The sequence below is a fragment of the Trichosurus vulpecula genome, chromosome 3 (genome assembly GCF_011100635.1).
Source record: "Trichosurus vulpecula isolate mTriVul1 chromosome 3, mTriVul1.pri, whole genome shotgun sequence".
Lineage (NCBI taxonomy): Eukaryota > Metazoa > Chordata > Mammalia > Diprotodontia > Phalangeridae > Trichosurus > Trichosurus vulpecula.
In genome coordinates, this window is record NC_050575.1 from 389,007,611 (window position 1) to 389,025,517 (window position 17,907).

Consider the following 17,907-nt stretch of genomic DNA (forward strand, 5'->3'; position numbering starts at 1 on the left):
TTAGGGGGGGAAGGGAGTTGGTCTCGTCCCAACCCCACTCCCTGCCCCCTCCAGCCTCTTCTTACAAAGTGGAGATGCTTTGAATCCTAGTGTGAAAAAGGCTTAGAGTTTCATCTAATCTAGATCCCTTGTTTGACGGGTGAGAGAAACTGAGGCCTCGTGGGAGCAGGAACTTGTCTACGTGTAGGTCAGGTTGACTAAGGTCAGGTGAACTCTGCTGGTGGGAGGGGCAGGCAGACCTTCAAGGGCTACAAACCAAGAGCAGTCCACACTTAGAAGCAGTGCCTACTTCACTATGCAAAGCACTTGGTAGGCCTTCAAACATTAAATCGATGCCAGCTGTTACTAAGACGGAGCAGTGGAGACCCACGTTCGAATCCTGTTCTGACACTTAACTGGCCTGGTCCAACACTGAGAGAGTCATCCGATGTCTCTGAGCCTTAGTTTTGTTATCTACAACGTAGGAGTAATAATCGAACTGCTTCCTGAGCCACGGAAAGGGACGTTACTTGGTATTCTGATTCCGAATGCAGAGCCCTTCTCTTCGCAATACCGGACGCTGCTTCTCAAAATGGCGTCCTACTGCATTTAGCACTGGGCATCCCTGGCCCTATGGCTCCTCTGCACATAAAGCCTCAGCCTGTTGTCAGTCAGCCAATCAACAAGCACTGTGGATTATAAGCACTGGAAATAGTACCTGCTATTTACATTCTAACAGGGGAAGCGACAACCTTGACCAAGGTGAGGCCCACCCAGTTTGCACCCATTTCACCCTGGTAGGAGGGGGCGTAGTTCTAGCCCAGCTCCCCCTTCCAGTCTCCACCATCCCAGACCCCCTCCTCCACCCCTTGTGTTGGAGCCGAATTGTTCTCTGTCTCCGGGCCTCGTCTTCCCTGCCCCCGGAGAAGCAAGTTCATAGGAAGGCCTCTGGAGCCTAAATATATATTTAAATCATATAAATATGCAAAATCTGAAATTTCTCATTTAGTTCCCTGCAGTTGCTTGGGGGTAAGAAATTGAATCCTGGGCGCAGCATGTTTATTCTGGAAATAACATGTACGGTATTGTTTGCCTGAAATAAATTAGTACTTTCTCTCATGCTGTTTGTATAGCAGTGTCTGGGCCTGGTCATGGAAGGGGCTTGCAACCTGGGGTGGATGTGGGGTGGATGAACGAGTGCATCCAAATCCGTGTGTGCAGGTGTGGGGGCCTGGCGGCACGCTTCCCTTCTTACCTGAGGAATTCAGGGCACCCTTCCCATATCATACTGGCCACCCCTCTACCCCCCATTATCCCAAGGCTAGTAAAGACGGGCAGGGATCATTATCTCCTCTTTGCAGACAAAGAAACTGAGGCACATAGAATTAATAACTAGGGAGACAGAGTGAGTCAAGGGACTTGGGTTCAAACCCCTCCCGGGGTATTTATTACCTTGAGCATAGCCTCAAAAGACTCAGCTCCCTTCCCTGGGACTCAGTTTCTTCGTCTGTAAAATGAAAGCTTTAGATGAGATTGAGAATTCTTAACCGGAGGTCCATGGATTTATTTTCAAGATCATTTCGATCACTGGATTTCAATATAATTGGTTTTCTTTGTAATGCTATGCATATTTATTTTATGCATTCCAGAAGCATCATGGGCTTCATGAGACCATCAGAGGGGCCTAGGACACACAAGAGGTTAAGAAGCCCTGGCCTCAGTGATCTCTAAGGCCCCTCCCAGATCTTAGTTCTGCCACCCTTTGATATCAAGCCAGGTCTTCCCATCTCTGTAGGCCTGGGCTGCATCGCTTCCCTTGCTCAGCACTGGGTCCCCTCTCCCTCAACAACAGGTTTTTCTTCATCACAGCCGCTGTCTAGGTAAAGAGATAAGCAGCTGGCATTTGATCTGACTCCATTTGGGGTAACTCTGACTGTAATCACAAAGAAGCTTGGTCAAGGAGGGGGAAAGGGAAGAGAAAGGAATATGCATTTACAGAGAGCCTACTATGTGCCAGGCACTGTGCTGAGAGAGAGAGAGAAGAAGAAGGAGAAGGAGGAGAAGAAGGAGAAGAAGGAGGGAAGAAGAAGAAGAGAGGAGAGAAGGAACCAGGGAGAGAGGAGAATGAGAGGGAGAGGGAGAAGGAAGAGGAGAGGAGAGAATGAAGCAGGGAGAGAGAGAAGAGAATGGGAAAGAGACAGAGATAGAGAAGAAAGGAGAGGAGAAAGGAAGAAAGATAGGGAAGAGAAGGAGAGAGAGAGGAGAAAGGGAGAGAAAGAGAAAAAAAGGAGAGAGACAGAGAGAGATGAGAGGGAGAGAGACAGAGCAAGCGCACTGATTGGTATTCATTTCTCCTTCAGCTTTCTTGTTCTCCAGGCTTCAGCTGTTGGTCACAGGGCTGGTATCTCTTCCTGTTCCTCAAATCTCATTTTTAAACATTGTCACTCTAGAGCACCCTTTGAGGCATGGGCTTGAGAGCATCCCTTGAACAGAGACCTCTGGGGTATCTGTTGACCATAAACGTACTTCCAGCTCCACTCTCTTGACAAAACTCTCCCCTGGTTGGGGCTCTTTCACTTCCTCTGATTGTATTGGGGAAGAAAACCTCAGTTAGCAGCTAATATGTATATATTCTTGATTTTCACCAACTTTTGGCTTCCTTTGTAATCCTAAGTATTTTACTCTAAGCATTTAAACACATGATTCAGAGAAGGGGCTTCTCCACACTGAGGGAGGGATGCAGAACATGCAAAGACTCAGGAAGAAATGATTTTTAAAGTTTCTTTCTCGTTCTTTGAGCTCTGTGGCTATTGGACACCAAGAATCTTGGACCTGGAGGGCTTCCTGAGCCATCGTTTATAAATACTGTATAATTGTAGCACTTTGGGGTTTACAGAATGCTTTCTTCACAACAACCTCGTTTGGAAGGTAGTACAAGCATCATTCTTTGCATTTTAAGGATGCAGCCACTGAGGCTCAGACAGGTTAAGTGACTTGACCATGGCTGAGCAGGTTAGTGAGTGTCAGACCCTGGAGTGGACCCAGCTTTTCAGGACTCCCAGGTTCATTCACCTTCCCAGGGTGGTATCCATCCTCACCCTCTGCTAAGCACCATGCCACACCCTTCAGAGCTCCATCCCTGCTTCTACTGCAAGGATTCTTCACATACGCCACCCCACCCCACTCCACCCCCCCACCCCCCCAAAGGGATCTATGGACTTGATGGACTTCCTTTATTTCCATTTACCTCTAACTGAAATTTCTCACGTCCTTTGTTTATTCCATCAATTCAATTCAAAGCTTCAATTTGAAACTCAGAAATTTCAATTCGAAAAAACTAAAATTCAGTTCTTTAGTTCAAATATTCTAATTTTTAAAAATACTTTATTGTGGGAAGGGATCCCTAGGCTTTGCTAGACTGCCCAAGGGGTCCAGGAAACAAAAAAAAAAAGCAAAGAGTACCACCAAGCCCTACCAAAAGAGGTCCAGCTTTTTGCCCATTGTCATGCATTGCTGGGGTAATGGCCCCTCTGGTAGCAGGTGCCACCTTTACCTAGACCTCCAACTCCCTCAGGGATGGGATGAGGCAGAAGAAGTAGCTCCAGCTCCTTCTTCTCTGACTGGCACACCAGTTCCTTCAGTCTGCCCTGAGCTCACACTCATTTCTGAGCAATCCTAGGAAATTCAGGTGCTAACCTAATGTTTGCCACCTCCCCAGACAAAATAAAAAGATGCAGAATTGCTGGCTCCCTTTTTCTGAGCAGGAGGGAAATCAGCTGCTCATCCAAGCTCTAGGTTAAATGGGACTTCTCCCTCTCTCTCCCTCTCTCCCTCTCTCTCTCTCTCTCTCTCTCTCTCTCTCTCTCTCTCTCTCTCTCTCTCTCTCTCTCTCCTCTTCTCTTCTCTCTTCTCTCTTTTTCTCTGCCTCCCTTCCTCCCCCCTCCCTTTTCCATCTTCTCTCTCTTCTCCCCCCACCCCACCATGTATCTGTGTAAGTTTCTCTCTCTCTCTCTCTCCTTGTCCCCCTTCCTTCTAGAACGGTTGCCTTTTATCTGTGGCTGTGTGTTTTCTCTGGTGGGGATTGATACACAGAAGATGGAATGGTCTGACATGGAAAGTGTCAGGCACACACTCTTATCTTGGAGGCATGGTCTCCTGCCCCCAGTGCAGATGCTCAGCCAATGAGGCAGTGGGAAGGAAGGGAGGGGGGGGGAGGAGGAGGACTAACTTGGGCAGAATGAGAAAAGGGGGGATTAGCTACAAAGGGAGGCCCCCTCGATATGAGCAGAGGGATTAGAGCATGGTAGGTGCCCTTCAGAGCTGCCTGGGATAATGGCTGACTTTCCCCTTCCCCCAGTACCCCCCCCCCGCCCCCACATAAAATCCTAGAAAAGTGCTTCAGGGTGAAGACCTCTTGTCACCCTCTCCCCATTTCCTGGCTCCCCAGGACTGAAGTTCCTGGAGACTAAAGTGAAGAAGATATTAACTTTAGGGAGAGAATGTCAGGGGTTAAGGGGTGGGGTGGACCCTACTGCTCATGACTAGGTTTATGGGAAAACAATGTTGTCTTAAACCAACATTGGGGCAGCTGCCCTGGGCAGTGAGGAGGATGCTCCATGCATGTACTCCAAACAGCAGAACCAGCAGCAGTGATAGGGGAGGGGGTCATCATTCCCTACCTCCCAGATCCTTGCTCACCCCAAACCCCAACTCTCCAAAACAGTGCTCTCTCATCTGAAGACAAAGGCAGCCTGGTGTGGTTGACAGGGCCCCCAGCTAAGGAGTCAGAGGACCTGAGTCCCTCATATCTGCTGGTTTTCATATTCAAGTGTTTCCCTTGGTTTCCCAGCTTTGTCTCTGACTTATTGGGTTACCCTGGGACAGGGACTTCCCCCATCTGAACCTAAACCGTTGTTGTTTGGTCATTTCAGTCCTGCCCAACTGTTCGTGACCCATTTGGGGTTTTCTTGGCAGAGATACTGGAGTGGTTTGCATTTCCTTCTCTAGCTCCTTTTACAGATGAGGAAACTGAAGCCAATATGGTTAAGTGACTTACTCAGGGACACACATCTGAGGCTGGATTTGAGGAGGGAGGGAGAGAGGGGGGGAGGAAGGGAAAAAGTGGTGCTTCCCCCTTAGGAGAGACAATCATATGCCCAAATAGTCAGCAATTCAGTCAACAAACATTTATCAAACTCTATGTCTTAGAAACTGTGCTAAGTCCCTGGTATACATAGAAAGACAAAAACACTGGATCTGCCCCCAAGGGTCCAGAGAAACAGCATGTGAATGACTAAGTACATCCAGGCCTTGAAAGAAGATAGAAGGTAACATGAAAGGAGAAGCCCCCTCCCAGTGGGGGAGACCAAGGAAGGCCTTCTGCAGAAGCTCGAGCTGAGTCATGAAGGAAGCCAGGGAAACAACGTAGAATTCTATAATGACCTTACTGTAGAGTATATGATGAGCATATACGGCATAATAACGTATCATCCTATGATAACCCAGACTAATCACAACTGTTTATGCACACCTCCATGCCCGGAGGCAGGACACACCAGGGGCAGACAGCTTGGAGCAAAGCGGGCACAAACTCAGCGAACTATATGGTACCATATTCCGTGATAAGTGTGTTAGTGAGGTAGAAAAGTGAAGTGGCAGTTGAGAAGGAGAAATCAGTTCCTTGTGGGGAGGAAGGCTTCATGGAGGAGGTAGCTTGGCCTTGAAGGACAGGTCAGAATTGAATGGGAAGCTGGAGCAGGCAGCAGGGAGGAGACAAGTAAGTGGAGGAGGCGGGGGCAGTATGAGTGTCAGGAATAGAGAAGAATCCATTTAGACTAGGACATAAGGTATTTAAAAAGAAGGTGCAGGAGGTGGTCCTTGAGACATGAGTGGTGGAGAGCCTTGAACGCCAGACCAAGGACTGGTGGCACCATCGTATATTTATGTATATGCCAGGGCTGACTATACTGTACCACTTACAGGATCAGTGCCTTCATATCTGCTTGGCCCTCCTGCTAGTTTCTTGGAGTGGGCTGGGGAGCCAGTAGTAGAAGGGGGAGAAGGTTAGGCAGCCTTCTTCCCACTCCATTCCCCGACTGCCAGTATATAACCTTGGGGAAGTTACTTCCCTCCAGTGGGCCTCCTATGTGTCATCTGTCCTCTGGGGGGTATGTAAGAATACTGTAAGAATACACATGGAGTGTTTGGAGTTGTTCAGACTAAAGAGCCTTAATGTGTGTGTGTGTGTGTGTGTGTGTGTGTGTGTGTGTGTGTGTGTATGGTATATATAGCATGTACTTGGAGTGGGCAGCATAATAATAGTTATTATGATTTTCATCAAAGAGACACGAAGCCTTTTGTACGTTGCAACAAAGCCTTGGCAGCGCCCTGGGCACACACTAAATACTTTTTGATGGCGGTGCTGATTGTGATCCAAATAGGCTAATTCCGCGGCTTTTTTTTTTAATGGATAAATTAAGGCATAATACGTTTATAAACAGCTCGACCCTCTGCGGTGGTCAGTGGATGAACATGCTTTTGATGCGCCACGCTCCCCAATAACAACCAAATGTTGACAGAGTTTTTGGAGAGTGTTCACAGAGTTATCGGGCTACCAGCTGTCACCTGGGAGATTTTTAAAACTACCTTGGGAGTCAGGAGCAAAGCTTGCAATGGAAACAAGGCAAATTGTAATTAGAATCGGGATCCACAGGCCCGATTCCCTCTTCTCAGACAGGGAAGGAACAAGCATTTATTAAGCACCTACTACATGCCAGGTACTGTGCTATTTTCTCAATTTACCCTCACGATGAATCGAAGAGATAGGTACTACTGTTATCACCATTTTACAGATAAAGACACTGAGGCAGACAGGGTTAAATGACTTGCCCAGGGTCATACAGCTAGCCAGGTGTCCAAGCCCAGATTTGAACTCAGAACTTTCTGACTCCAGACCTGGTGCTCCACTGAGCCAACAGCTCCCTATTGACCAGAATGTTAATCGATGCGAGGAAATGAATAGAATAATTTGAAATTCAAATCCTGGGTTACAGTGGTGAGAGTGCTAAAATTTTAGTCAAAAACCCTTTCAATCCCTACTGGCTTATTTTTAATGGTATAACCTTGAATACAATTAATTCCCTTTTCTGGACCTCAGTTCACTCAGCTGTGAAATGGAAGGATTGGACCTAGTTCATCAAGGACAGAAGATAGTTCCTACAGTGCCTAGAACAGAGTGAGTAACCGGTCATTAAAGCCAATTGTTGGTTGTTCTTATCAAGTCCTAGCATTCAAAGCTGCAGGACATTTTAGAGACCCTTAGTCCCCAGCCATTCTCCTTTACAGAGTTCCCAAGAGGACAAGGGATTTGCCCAGCATCACATAGATGGCAAATGGCATAATGGAAATTCAAACCCAGGTCCTCTGATTTCCAATAGAAGCTCCCTTTCCACCCGAAGTGAGCCTTGAAGGACAGGAAAGCTTTGGTTTGCTGGAGAGGAGGCAGGCAGGCATTATAGGCCAGGGAACAGCACGATCAAAAGCATGGAGGTGGGACTGAGCTAGCCATCTGGCACAGCTGTGTCACCTTGAGGACTTACTTGGGTAAATAGGATGTATGCCTGTGGTTCAGTGAGGTCATAATAGAAGGTAGCATATGACTAAAGTCTTTCAAACCGGAGTTCCCAATGAGTTTACTGCGACAGACTTGTTGATCACAGATTCTGCCTTGTTTCTGAGCCTCACCTCAACCTACCTTCCACCCACCTACCCACAGGCATTTGGAGTAGAGAGATAGGTGCAGGGCAGAAGCCTGAAATACCTGCTTAAAACCCCTGGGGGCTACAGGGAGAAAGCTTTGGTAGCTGCTGGGGCAAAGTTGGGGATTCCCCTCATTAAATGAGTTGGAGAAAGAAAGAAAGAAATTAATCTCCCCTCCCAGCCCTGTTTCTAAGGCCAGTATCAGCTAGTGGTTCTTTCCTCCCTGCATTCCACGAGCCCCCTGCCCCCCATCCCCTGCCCATCTCATGCATTTCAGCCCAAAGGGAAAAGAACTCTACCTGTAAACACCTCACCCCCTAACTCCACATCCCAGGAGCCCACTTCCAGCCTCCCCCACCCCTGAATTTAAGGGCCACTCCCTCCTTCCCGCCCAGGAAATGTGGCCAGGTTGTCCTTGCCCTTCTCCCACTGGCAGGCTCAGGTGTCGACATACAGAGCTGATACGGTTCCCCATCACACGATGGGGTCGGGTTAGGTTGTGTATTGCTCCTGGGATGATCAAGGAGAGATGATAGGGTCCTGGATTCAGAGCTGAATGGGACTTCAGAGTAAAGGTTCTAAATGTGGATCTGTAAACCTGGATGGGGAAAAAAATACAACTTGAGTTCTACTAATCTTTGGTTTCCTTTACAATCCGAAGCATTTTATGTACTTAAAAAATCCTCCAACACATTCTTCTGAGAAGGGCTCTGGGGGCTTCACCACACTACTGAAGGGTCCCTTGACATACAGAAAAAAGGAAAGAATTCCTGCTTCCCAGGGTCATTATTCTAAATCTCTCATATTGTGAAAGAAGAAACTGAGTCCCAGAAACTTGCCCCAGCACCTATCATGAGATTGAAGAACCAGGTTTCCTGATACTACACCGGGTGTTTCCACATGGTACACGGAAGAATTTAACTTGGTTGTGCAATAGTAGAAAAGACTTCCTCATGGAGTAGTGAGCTCCCTTCATTCAGAAGTGTTCGGGCCAAGGCTTCCGGGAGTGTCAAGAATCGTTGATTTAGAGCTCAAGGAAATCTCAGGGATCAGCTTAGTCAAACTGGCTTCTTTTACAGATGAAGCAACAGCAGCCAAGGTCGTGGAGGAAGTCAGTCATAGAGTCAGGATCTGAACTCAGGTCTCATGTCTCCAAATCTAGGACTCTTTTCTCTTCCCCCAATGAGGGGAGTCTGACGTGAGGAGAACGACAAAGTGAATCCTGGGCCTTCTCCCTGGCTCTGAGATTCTGTGAGTCTTTGAAGGATAAAGTCACTGTGGACAGATACCATGGGAAGAGCAACATCTAAGGCAATGGTTCTCAGATGTTTTGGTCTCATGACCCTTTACATTGTCTTTTTTTAAAGGAAAAAAAATATTATTTATTTACTAACATTATTTCTTTTTAAATTGTTAAGTTCCAAATTCTCTCCCTTGCACTCTTCCCCTACCCACTGAGAAGTCAAGCAAAAAGATGTCTATTATATATATGAAATCCTGCAGAACATATTTCTGTATTAGTCCTATCTCCACCCTCCCCTAAAGAGCTTTTGTTTACGTGGCTTATATCTATCCATATTTAGTATATCAGACATAAAAATGGACACATGGTAAAATCTTTAATGTTTGGCTTCCTGGGGTGCAACTGGATTTTCCTGTCTCCTTCAGCATTCATTCTGTTGTGATTTGGTATTTTGGATACAGCAAGATCTTAATAGTTTTTTTTTTTTATTTTCCCATTCATTCATTCATTCATTCACTCTAGATTAGAGATGTAAGGAACCTTTGAAGGCACATGGCTGAGATTTGAACCCAAATCCTTAGATTCCCACGTCTTATTCATCTCCTAGAGTATAACCTCCTTGAAGGCAGCTACTGAGTCTTACATAAATTCAGAATCTCTCCCAGGGAGAGAGAACAGTACTGTGTCCATGGTAGATGCTTAATAAATGTGGAGGTTGTTGGTATTCAATGGTCCCCTGAGTCCTAGGAAGCCGTGAGAAGGCAGTGGCATCAGTACCCAGGGAAACTCAGGGTGGGGGCGTGAAAGACTCTTTTTCTTCTCTCTTCCTCTCTCCTGGGACCCTCTTGCTATGGGATTCATCGGACAAATCTCCTTCCTATTTTCCTGTGCTTCTCCCCTTTCAGTGGAGCAGATCTAGGGGAGATGGAAGCCTCTATCAGCATACATTTGAGTATTGGTAAGCTGCCATCTTATCTGCACTCTGAAAGACAAAGACCCAGTTAAACCATTTTAGAACAGCCTTCATAGCATATTTACATGTTATCTAAACCATTAAGCCAGAAGTTTATCAGATAATCGGGCCCATTAAGCCCAGAGCCTGCCTGGAGTTGAGGGCAGCCAGAAGTAAAGCAGCTTCTCTGTCTGTTCAGTGGGGAATAGATTTCCCTGTCATGGTGGACGGGTTTCTGACCTCTGCCCAGGCATGCCGGGTTGCGGCGGATGGAAGCGGGATTCACGAGGCGAGAAGGTGACAGACGCCACACCCCAGGGACTCAGTGGAGAGGGAAGTAGCCCGGGCCATTTCCCGGGCAGAGGAGAAGGAAGTATAATCCTACTGTTGAGATGGGGCCCATTCCCAAGAGACAGCAATGCCAAGGAGCCCCCTGGCCCTGTTCCCCTTCATGCTCACCTGCTCTTAGTGCTGGAGGGCAAAGGCTCATAGCTAGGCAGTGGCTAGGGTGTTGGAGCTGGGATCAGGAGACCTGAGTTTGAATCCTGCCTCCCACTGCCTTCCTAGCTGTGTGACCCTGGGCAAGTCGCTTGACCTCTCTCAGCCTTGGTTTCTACATCTGTAAAGAGGGCTGACAAAGGCACTTGCCTCGCAAGGTTTCCCGGGATAGCTCTACTTTCAGCTGAACTGCCAAATGAGATAACATGTGAAAAGCACTGCAGACCTTCAGGGGATAGCTAAAAGCTGCCTATTGTTGTAAAGACCATGGATGGCCAGCAAGAAGGGGCCTCTAATCCAGTCTTCCCTTTTCAACCATAAGGACCCCTTTCTAACTTCAAAAACTTTTCAAATCTAACAACAAATGTAAGTGAATTTCTATCTTTTTATCCCGATCGCAGCCTGGCTTAGTGGGCAGACAGAGAAGCAAAGGACCTGGGTTCAAATCCTTCCCTTGTCACTTCCTACGTGTCTAACTCTGGACAAGCCACCTGAGCTTCAGTTTCCCCATCTGTAACATAAAGGGGTCAGAATAGAGAACCACAAAGGGCCCTTCTGAACCTAGAACTATGATCCTTGGAGTCAGGAAATCCTGGATTGATGCTTCGTCTTTGACACAGACTATTGAGGTGACCCTGGATAACTCATTTAACCTTTCAGTCTAAGGCCGTAGATTATGAAATTGCCACCTGTACTTCTGGAGGAAGGTTTCCCATCTCCAGTAAATCACAAGTGAAGATAGAAACAAGCTTTTGAAGAAGTGTGTGTGTGTGTCTGTCTGTCTGTGTGTGCATAAAAGTAAATCTAATAACATTAACATATTACTAAAATAGTCATATATGTGTGTGTATGTATATATATATACATATATACAGCATATTATTTATTCAGTCTACAAATGGTACCTCTGTTTAATTCATTAGGCTGAGTCAGACTGCTTATTTTGTTGGAGCTGAATAAGAATCAGCATTAGAATTCTCATTTACATATTGATTCAAGGACTCCTTGGGTCCTGAATAACTCCAAGACTCCTTCCCCTTTCCCTCCTCCCCATCCCCAGCTCCACGGATCTGTGGCCAGAAGGTTGGGAAGCGCTGCTCCAACCCTAAAGAGAGCTGAGGTCCAGGGAGGTCCCCGAACTTACTGGTCACATACATCAGAAAGTCTAGAGCTCAGAGCCCTGGTCTTCCAGTCCCTAGCCAATGCTCCTTTGACTTCCCAGAAGCACATCTGAGTTCTCTTAATGAGAAATGTCTCCGCCTTCTGCCTTCCTGAGCAGCTGGTAGAAGAGAGGAGAGCTAGGAGAGTCATGCCAAGTGGGGAGTGGCTGTGGGTGTCCCTGGATCCCATGGACTAACAAAGATAAGGGGCATAGGTACAAGTATCAATTCCTGGTGCCCTGAGTGGCTGAGAACATTGAATAACATCGGTGATCAATATCAACTATTTGCCCAGTTGAGTCAGATGTAGAACGTCAGAGCTGGGAGGGACATTAGGATATAATGTCAGGGTTAGTAGAGACCTTCGGACATAAAGGTCAGAGTCAGGAGGGACATTAGGATATTGGACGTCTTAGCTGGAAGGGACCAAAGTCCATGATGGACACTCTCAAGGTCACACAGAGAGTTGATGGTAAAACCAGGAGTTTACCCCGTACCCCTGCCTCAAGTTACCTCCTCCATCCTGCCTTCAGCTGCTAAAATGATTTTCTCACCCCTACTCAGTAAACTCCCATTGGCTCCCTATAACTCCGGGATCGAGTAGAAAATGCTCTGTTGAGAATTTGAAGCCTGGTTCCTTCTTACCTTTCCAATCATCTTTCTCTTTATCCCCCTCCATGTACTCTATGGCCCAGCTACACCAGCCAATTAACTGTTCCTCGTAGACAACATGTCATCTCCCAACTCCTTAACTATGCATTGGCTGTGCTCCATGCCTGGCATGCCCTCCCTTCTCACCTCTGTTTCCTGGCTTCCCTCAAAACTCAGCTCAAATCCCACCCTCTGCAAGAGGTCTTCCCTACCCACTCCCCAACCACCACTGCTAATGCCTTCCCCTGAGACTACTTTCCTTTTACACAGTTAGCATGTATATATTGTCTCCCACCTTAGCCAATGAGCTCCTTGAGAACAGGGACTGTCTTTGTATCCCCAGTGCTTAGCACAGTGCCTAGTACATAGTAGGTGCTTAATAAATGCATGTTGACTGATTGACTCCATACTCTTTCTACTGTACCTTGACATCTTCCTCCTTCTGCCAGGTCAGACTCTCCACAAGCTGTCTGGTCTAGCCATGTCCTCAGGGATCCCAGAGCCCCCCATCACAGAGCCTCCAGGATGGCAGGGCACCAATGGAACCCTTGGGCTGTCAACTCAACTCCCATCCCTAAGTCAGGACCCTAAGTCAACACAATCATTCCCAGTTATATTGGCATCAGTTTGCAGGATGAGTGTGCCACCCAGAGGCAGGCCTGATTCTGGTTTGTAATGCGGTAGAAACAATACTGGGCTTTTGGAGTCTGAAGACCTGGGCTCAAATCCTCCCTCAACTACTTTAGATGTGACTTTTCAAGAACTCGTTTCTCCTCTCTGGGCCCTCGTGTGTAAAAGGAGGGAGTTGAGTCAAAGAATCTCTGAGGTCCCTTTTTACCGCAAATCCTTTGATTCTGGTCCTCGCTCTGCTGTTCACCAGCCACACTACTCTGGGCAAGACAGTCAACTTCCCTGACACTCAGGTCCTTCATCTGTAAGATGCAAATGGTAATGGCAGCTGGTAGGTACTCCCAGGGAAGTCCTGATCAAGAAGATTGTGTCTGTGAAAGCACTTCTTGAGTGGTAATGTTCTTTAGGAATGTGAGGTGGAGTTATGCTAGCCCTTCTTCCTCTTATTTTACCATACCCTCTCTGGCTTTGAACCCTCTCTCTTTATCCTTAGAATGACTATTTTTAAGGCTCTTACCACAGTCACTGTACTGTGTTAAGTGCTTTAGGGAGACTCAGTTTCCTGAAGTTTCTAGTCTAGTTCAGGGACATGACAATACTGGACCATAGGGGAATCGGTTTCTCTAATGGAGCACCTAGATCTCTGGGACCATTCCTGGCATCTGCCCTCCAGGCACAAGCATTCTTATACCACTGTCACCGCCCCGCCACTTTACCTCTCCATCACAGCCTGAGATCCAGTGACATTGGCCTCCTTGTCATTGGGAGCTCCATCCTCAATGGGGACGCTGTAGACATGAGCTGTGCTCCCCGTGACTCTGCAGAGCTGTGTTTTCTGGCCATGTTTCCATTCCATGGACAAGAACAAGAACCTCTGTTTCCCAGCTCTGGGCATTTTCACTGGCTGTCGACCAAGCTTGGAATGATCTCCCTCCTCATCTCTACCTCCTAGCTTCTCTGTCTTCTTTCCAGGACGGGGAGCTTTTTCCTATCCCCCTTAATTCTGGCTCCTTCCCTCTGTTAATTATCTCCAATTTATCCTATATATAGCTTGTTTGTATGTTGTCTCTCCCATTAGACTTTGAGAGCAGGGACAGTCTTTTGCCTTTCTTTGTATCTCATGCATTTAGCATAGTGTGTGGAACATAGTAGGTGCTTAATAAATGTTTCTTGATTGATACCCTGATTACCTGGGGACACGGAGGGATTGTGATGCACCTTGGGTCCCACACCTAGGAAGTGGGCTCAGAGTGTTTAGGATGCCCGTCTTCTGCCCTTGTACATGGACAGGTAGAGCCAAATAGCTGTCTTGCTCTTCTCTTATCATCTTTATGTCTTTTTTTTTTTCATCTAGATGAACTGGAGCTGATCTCACAGGATGGGGAAAGCAAAGTTCGTGCCAAGAGGAGTCTTCCTGAGGGAATTTCCTGGGGTCCATTCAGTGGAAACATCCAGAGTGAAGGCTCCTCACCAGGGCAAACAGAGACGGTAAGGATCTCTAGCTTTTTGCCCCCAGTTCCTACTGCCTTGGCTCCAACCCCACTGGCACTTGATCCTACATGGCCCTTGGCAATTGCAAAAGAATCCTAGATTTCAATTGTTGACCAGATGAGTAAAGTACATTTTTAAAATGAGACCCCGAAAGGGGGAATATCTTTCCCAGAGTCACACAGCAAATGGCAGAGCCAAGATCAAAAGCCAGGTCCCCTGATTTCCAGTCCAGGACTTTCTAATATGTCAGCATGCAGTGGGTATCTGCCTGCTGGTCACCCTATTTAAATATAGGATCCAAATTAAGCTCCTTTCAAAATGTTTCCCTTGCTTGTGACAAGACCATGCTAGTAATTTCATTCTCCTTTGTGTTAATTATAGCTCATGTCTACATGGCCCTTTACGATTTGGAAAGCACTTACAATGGCACAAGCAGGATTGTCCCTGAGGGGAGGCTTGAAGAGCATAGATCTGGTCACTGAATCCTGGGATTCTAGAATTATGTGTTGCTCCCCCCCCACCACAGTCCCCCCAAACTTAAAATAACTCATTCGGTGACCTCTTTTCACAGTGAGGAGAAAACTTGGAGGAACTCTTGTTCCTTTTAGGTGGTACATTACTGGGTGATAGACACATCCCGGATTATAGGACCATAGTTTTAGAGCCGAGGCACCCAGGACAGGCAATGGATCAAGCATTAGGCCTAGAGTCAGGAAGACTCGTCTTCCTAAGTTCAAATCTAACCTCAGATACTTACTGGCTGCGTGACCCTGTGCAAGTCACCGAACCCTGTTTGCCTCAGTTTCCACATCTGTCAAATGAGCTGGAGAAAGGAAATGGCAAACCTCTCCAGTGTCTCTGCCAAGAAAACCTCAAATGGGGTCATGAACAGTTGGGCATGACTGAACAACAGCAACAACTCAGTGCTCTAGTCCATCAAATTCTTTTTTGATCCTGACTCTGTCATCCATTCTCATTAGCTCTTTCCCCCACCCCCCACCCCCAGCTTGGGGTCATCTGTGGGCTGGATGAGCATACCTTCTATGCCTTTATCCACATCATTGATAAAAATGTTAAATAGCACAGGTCCAAGCACAGATACCTGGGGTCCTTCCCTGGAGACTGTGTGCCATGTTGGCACTGAATCATTAACAACCATTCTTTGAGTCTGGTCGTCCAACTAGCTCTGAATCCATCTGATTGCATTATCATCCAATCTCTATCTCTCCATCTTCTCCACAAGAATAGTTTGAGATACTTTATCAAAAGCTTTGTAGACATCTGGGCAAGCTGTGTCCCCAGCACTCCCTGATTCTGATCATTTCAAAATCCTGTTCAAAGGATTGAGTTTATGTGGCATGACTTGGCCTAGGTGAAGCCGAGCTGGCTCTCTGTAATCGTCGCTTCCCTTTCTAGATGTTCACCAACCATCCCTTTAATGATCCCTTCGAGGACTGTCTTAGGAATCAAAGGCAAGCTCACTGGCCTAGAATTTGGAGACTGGGTTCTCTCCCTTTTTGTTCTGGAACATCAGATCATTTGCCCTTCTCCAGCCGTGTGCCGCCTCTCCTGTTTTCCAGAATCTTTTAGGTTTCACTGCTGGTGGCATGGTGCTCACATCTGCCAGCTCTCTCAGGCCTTGAAGAGGTAGTTGGTCTGGGCCGGGTGACTTGAATTCATCCAGCTGTGTGATCTCTAACAATCTCCTTACTTATCCTGTGCATAAGCTCCCTGTTAGTCCATTTTATTCTATCATTTCCAGTGTAAAGGTCATTCTCCTTGGCAAAGAAAACAGAAACATAACAATAGCTCTGACTTGTCTGTGTCATCCACCCCAAGCAAAAACATGCTATCCTTGTGTGATACCCTTTTTTTTTCGCCTGATATAGTTTAAAAAACAAAACAAAAAAATCCACAATAAAAAAAACCCAACTCTTTTTATTGGTCTTAGCTTTTCTCACTAGCCTGGGCTCACTCTGAACTTTTGAATTTCTGACACTTTTTCCAGGACTGCGCCATGCTTTGATGTTTGGATTCTGTTACCTCTCCTTGTTTCTAGCTTCCGTATATTTCTTTTTAAAATCTAAGTTGGTGAGTGACCTCCCTGTGCATCCACATCAGTCTCTTCTTGGGACATCTAGGTCACACTGAAGATAGATTAGATAGACTTGGAGTCGGGAAGACCTGAGTTCAAATTTGGCCTTACATAACCAGCTGTGCGACCTTGGGCAAGTCACTTGACCTCTGCTCGCCTCAGTTTTCTCAGCTGTAAGATGGGGATAATAATGGCTCCTGCCTCTCCCAGGGTTGTTGTGAGGTTCAAATGAGATAGTATGCCTGAATGCTTAGCACAGTGCCTAACACATAGCAGACACCATAGAAATACTAGCTTTCATCATCGGTTCAGTTCAATTCAGTCATTTTTCAGTCGAGTCTGACTCTTCGTGACCCCATTTGGGGTTTTCTTGGCAGAGATGCTGGAATGGTTTGCCATTTCCTTCTCCAGTTCATTTGACAGATGAGGAAACTGAGGCAGACAGGGTTAAGTGACTTGCCCAGGGTCAATTTGGAAGAAGCTGGCAAAAACATTCTCCCCATCCTTTATTAGACGTGTGTCATTTCTGGCCAGGGAGGTGGAATGTCATGTGCGAGAAACAATAAATAGGCCAGTTTAGCTGAATTATAGAGTGCATGAAGGGGAATACAGCTGGGACCACGTGGCGATGAGCTTTAAGTGTTAGAGGAGTTTGCCTTTTGTCCTAAAGATAAAAGGAAGCCCCTGGTGCTTTTTGAGCAGAAGGAGGGACATGGTTAAAGCCGTCTTTTAGGAATAGCACAAGGGCAGCTGAGGAGAGGCAGGGTCAGTAATTAAGAGACAGTTACAGTGGTCCAGGCAAAAGGTGATGAGGGGTTGAACTAAGGCGGTGGCCATAGAAACAGAAAGAAGGGAGTGGATGCAAGAGATGTCAGGGAGGCAGAAAGAATGAGATTTGGCAACTGACTGGATCGGGGCACAGGGTGAGGGATCACAGGGAGAGATCCAAGGTGACTCCTTGATCGCAAAGCCTGGCTTCCTGAAGGATGGCGATATCATTGATAATTAAGGAAATTAGGAAGAAGGGTGAGTTGGGGTGGGAGAGAGGTAACGAGCTCTGCTTTTTACACATTGAGTTTGAGATGCCCAGGGGACAGCTGTAGAAATGTCCAAAAGAAGCAAAGCCTGGCGGCACAGGACTGTAGTCCTAGCTATCAGAAGGCTGAGGCTGGTGGATTGCTTGGGTTTTCAGAAGTTTCTGGGTTACACTGGGTTAAGCTAATCCGAGTAGCAGCACCAAGTTCAGTGTGAATACAGTAAGCCCCCCAGAGTAGGGGGCTGCGCAACAGAGTAGATTGCCAAAGGAGAAGAAAAAGTAGCCCAGGTGGGAAACCTGGAGAAAGGCAAAGCTTCTGCCCCAATTAGAATGGAACTAGACCTATAAGTAACCCCTGTACTTCCTGTTTGGGCCAGATAGAAATTCAGAACTGGAGCCTAGGAGAGAGACCTG

At 46.9% G+C, this 17,907-nt stretch overlaps 1 protein-coding gene across 2 annotated transcripts in view; it reads left to right on the forward strand.

Moving 5' to 3' along the window:
* ZFPM1 (zinc finger protein, FOG family member 1) overlaps positions 1 to 17,907 on the forward strand; it is a 201,631-nt gene that overhangs the window by 146,774 nt on the left and 36,950 nt on the right. For both annotated transcript variants that reach the window (XM_036752953.1, XM_036752954.1), the window contains exon 4: positions 14,226 to 14,359. In XM_036752953.1, the coding sequence (XP_036608848.1) occupies positions 14,226 to 14,359 (134 nt within the window). The remainder of the gene's footprint in view (positions 1 to 14,225; positions 14,360 to 17,907) is intronic.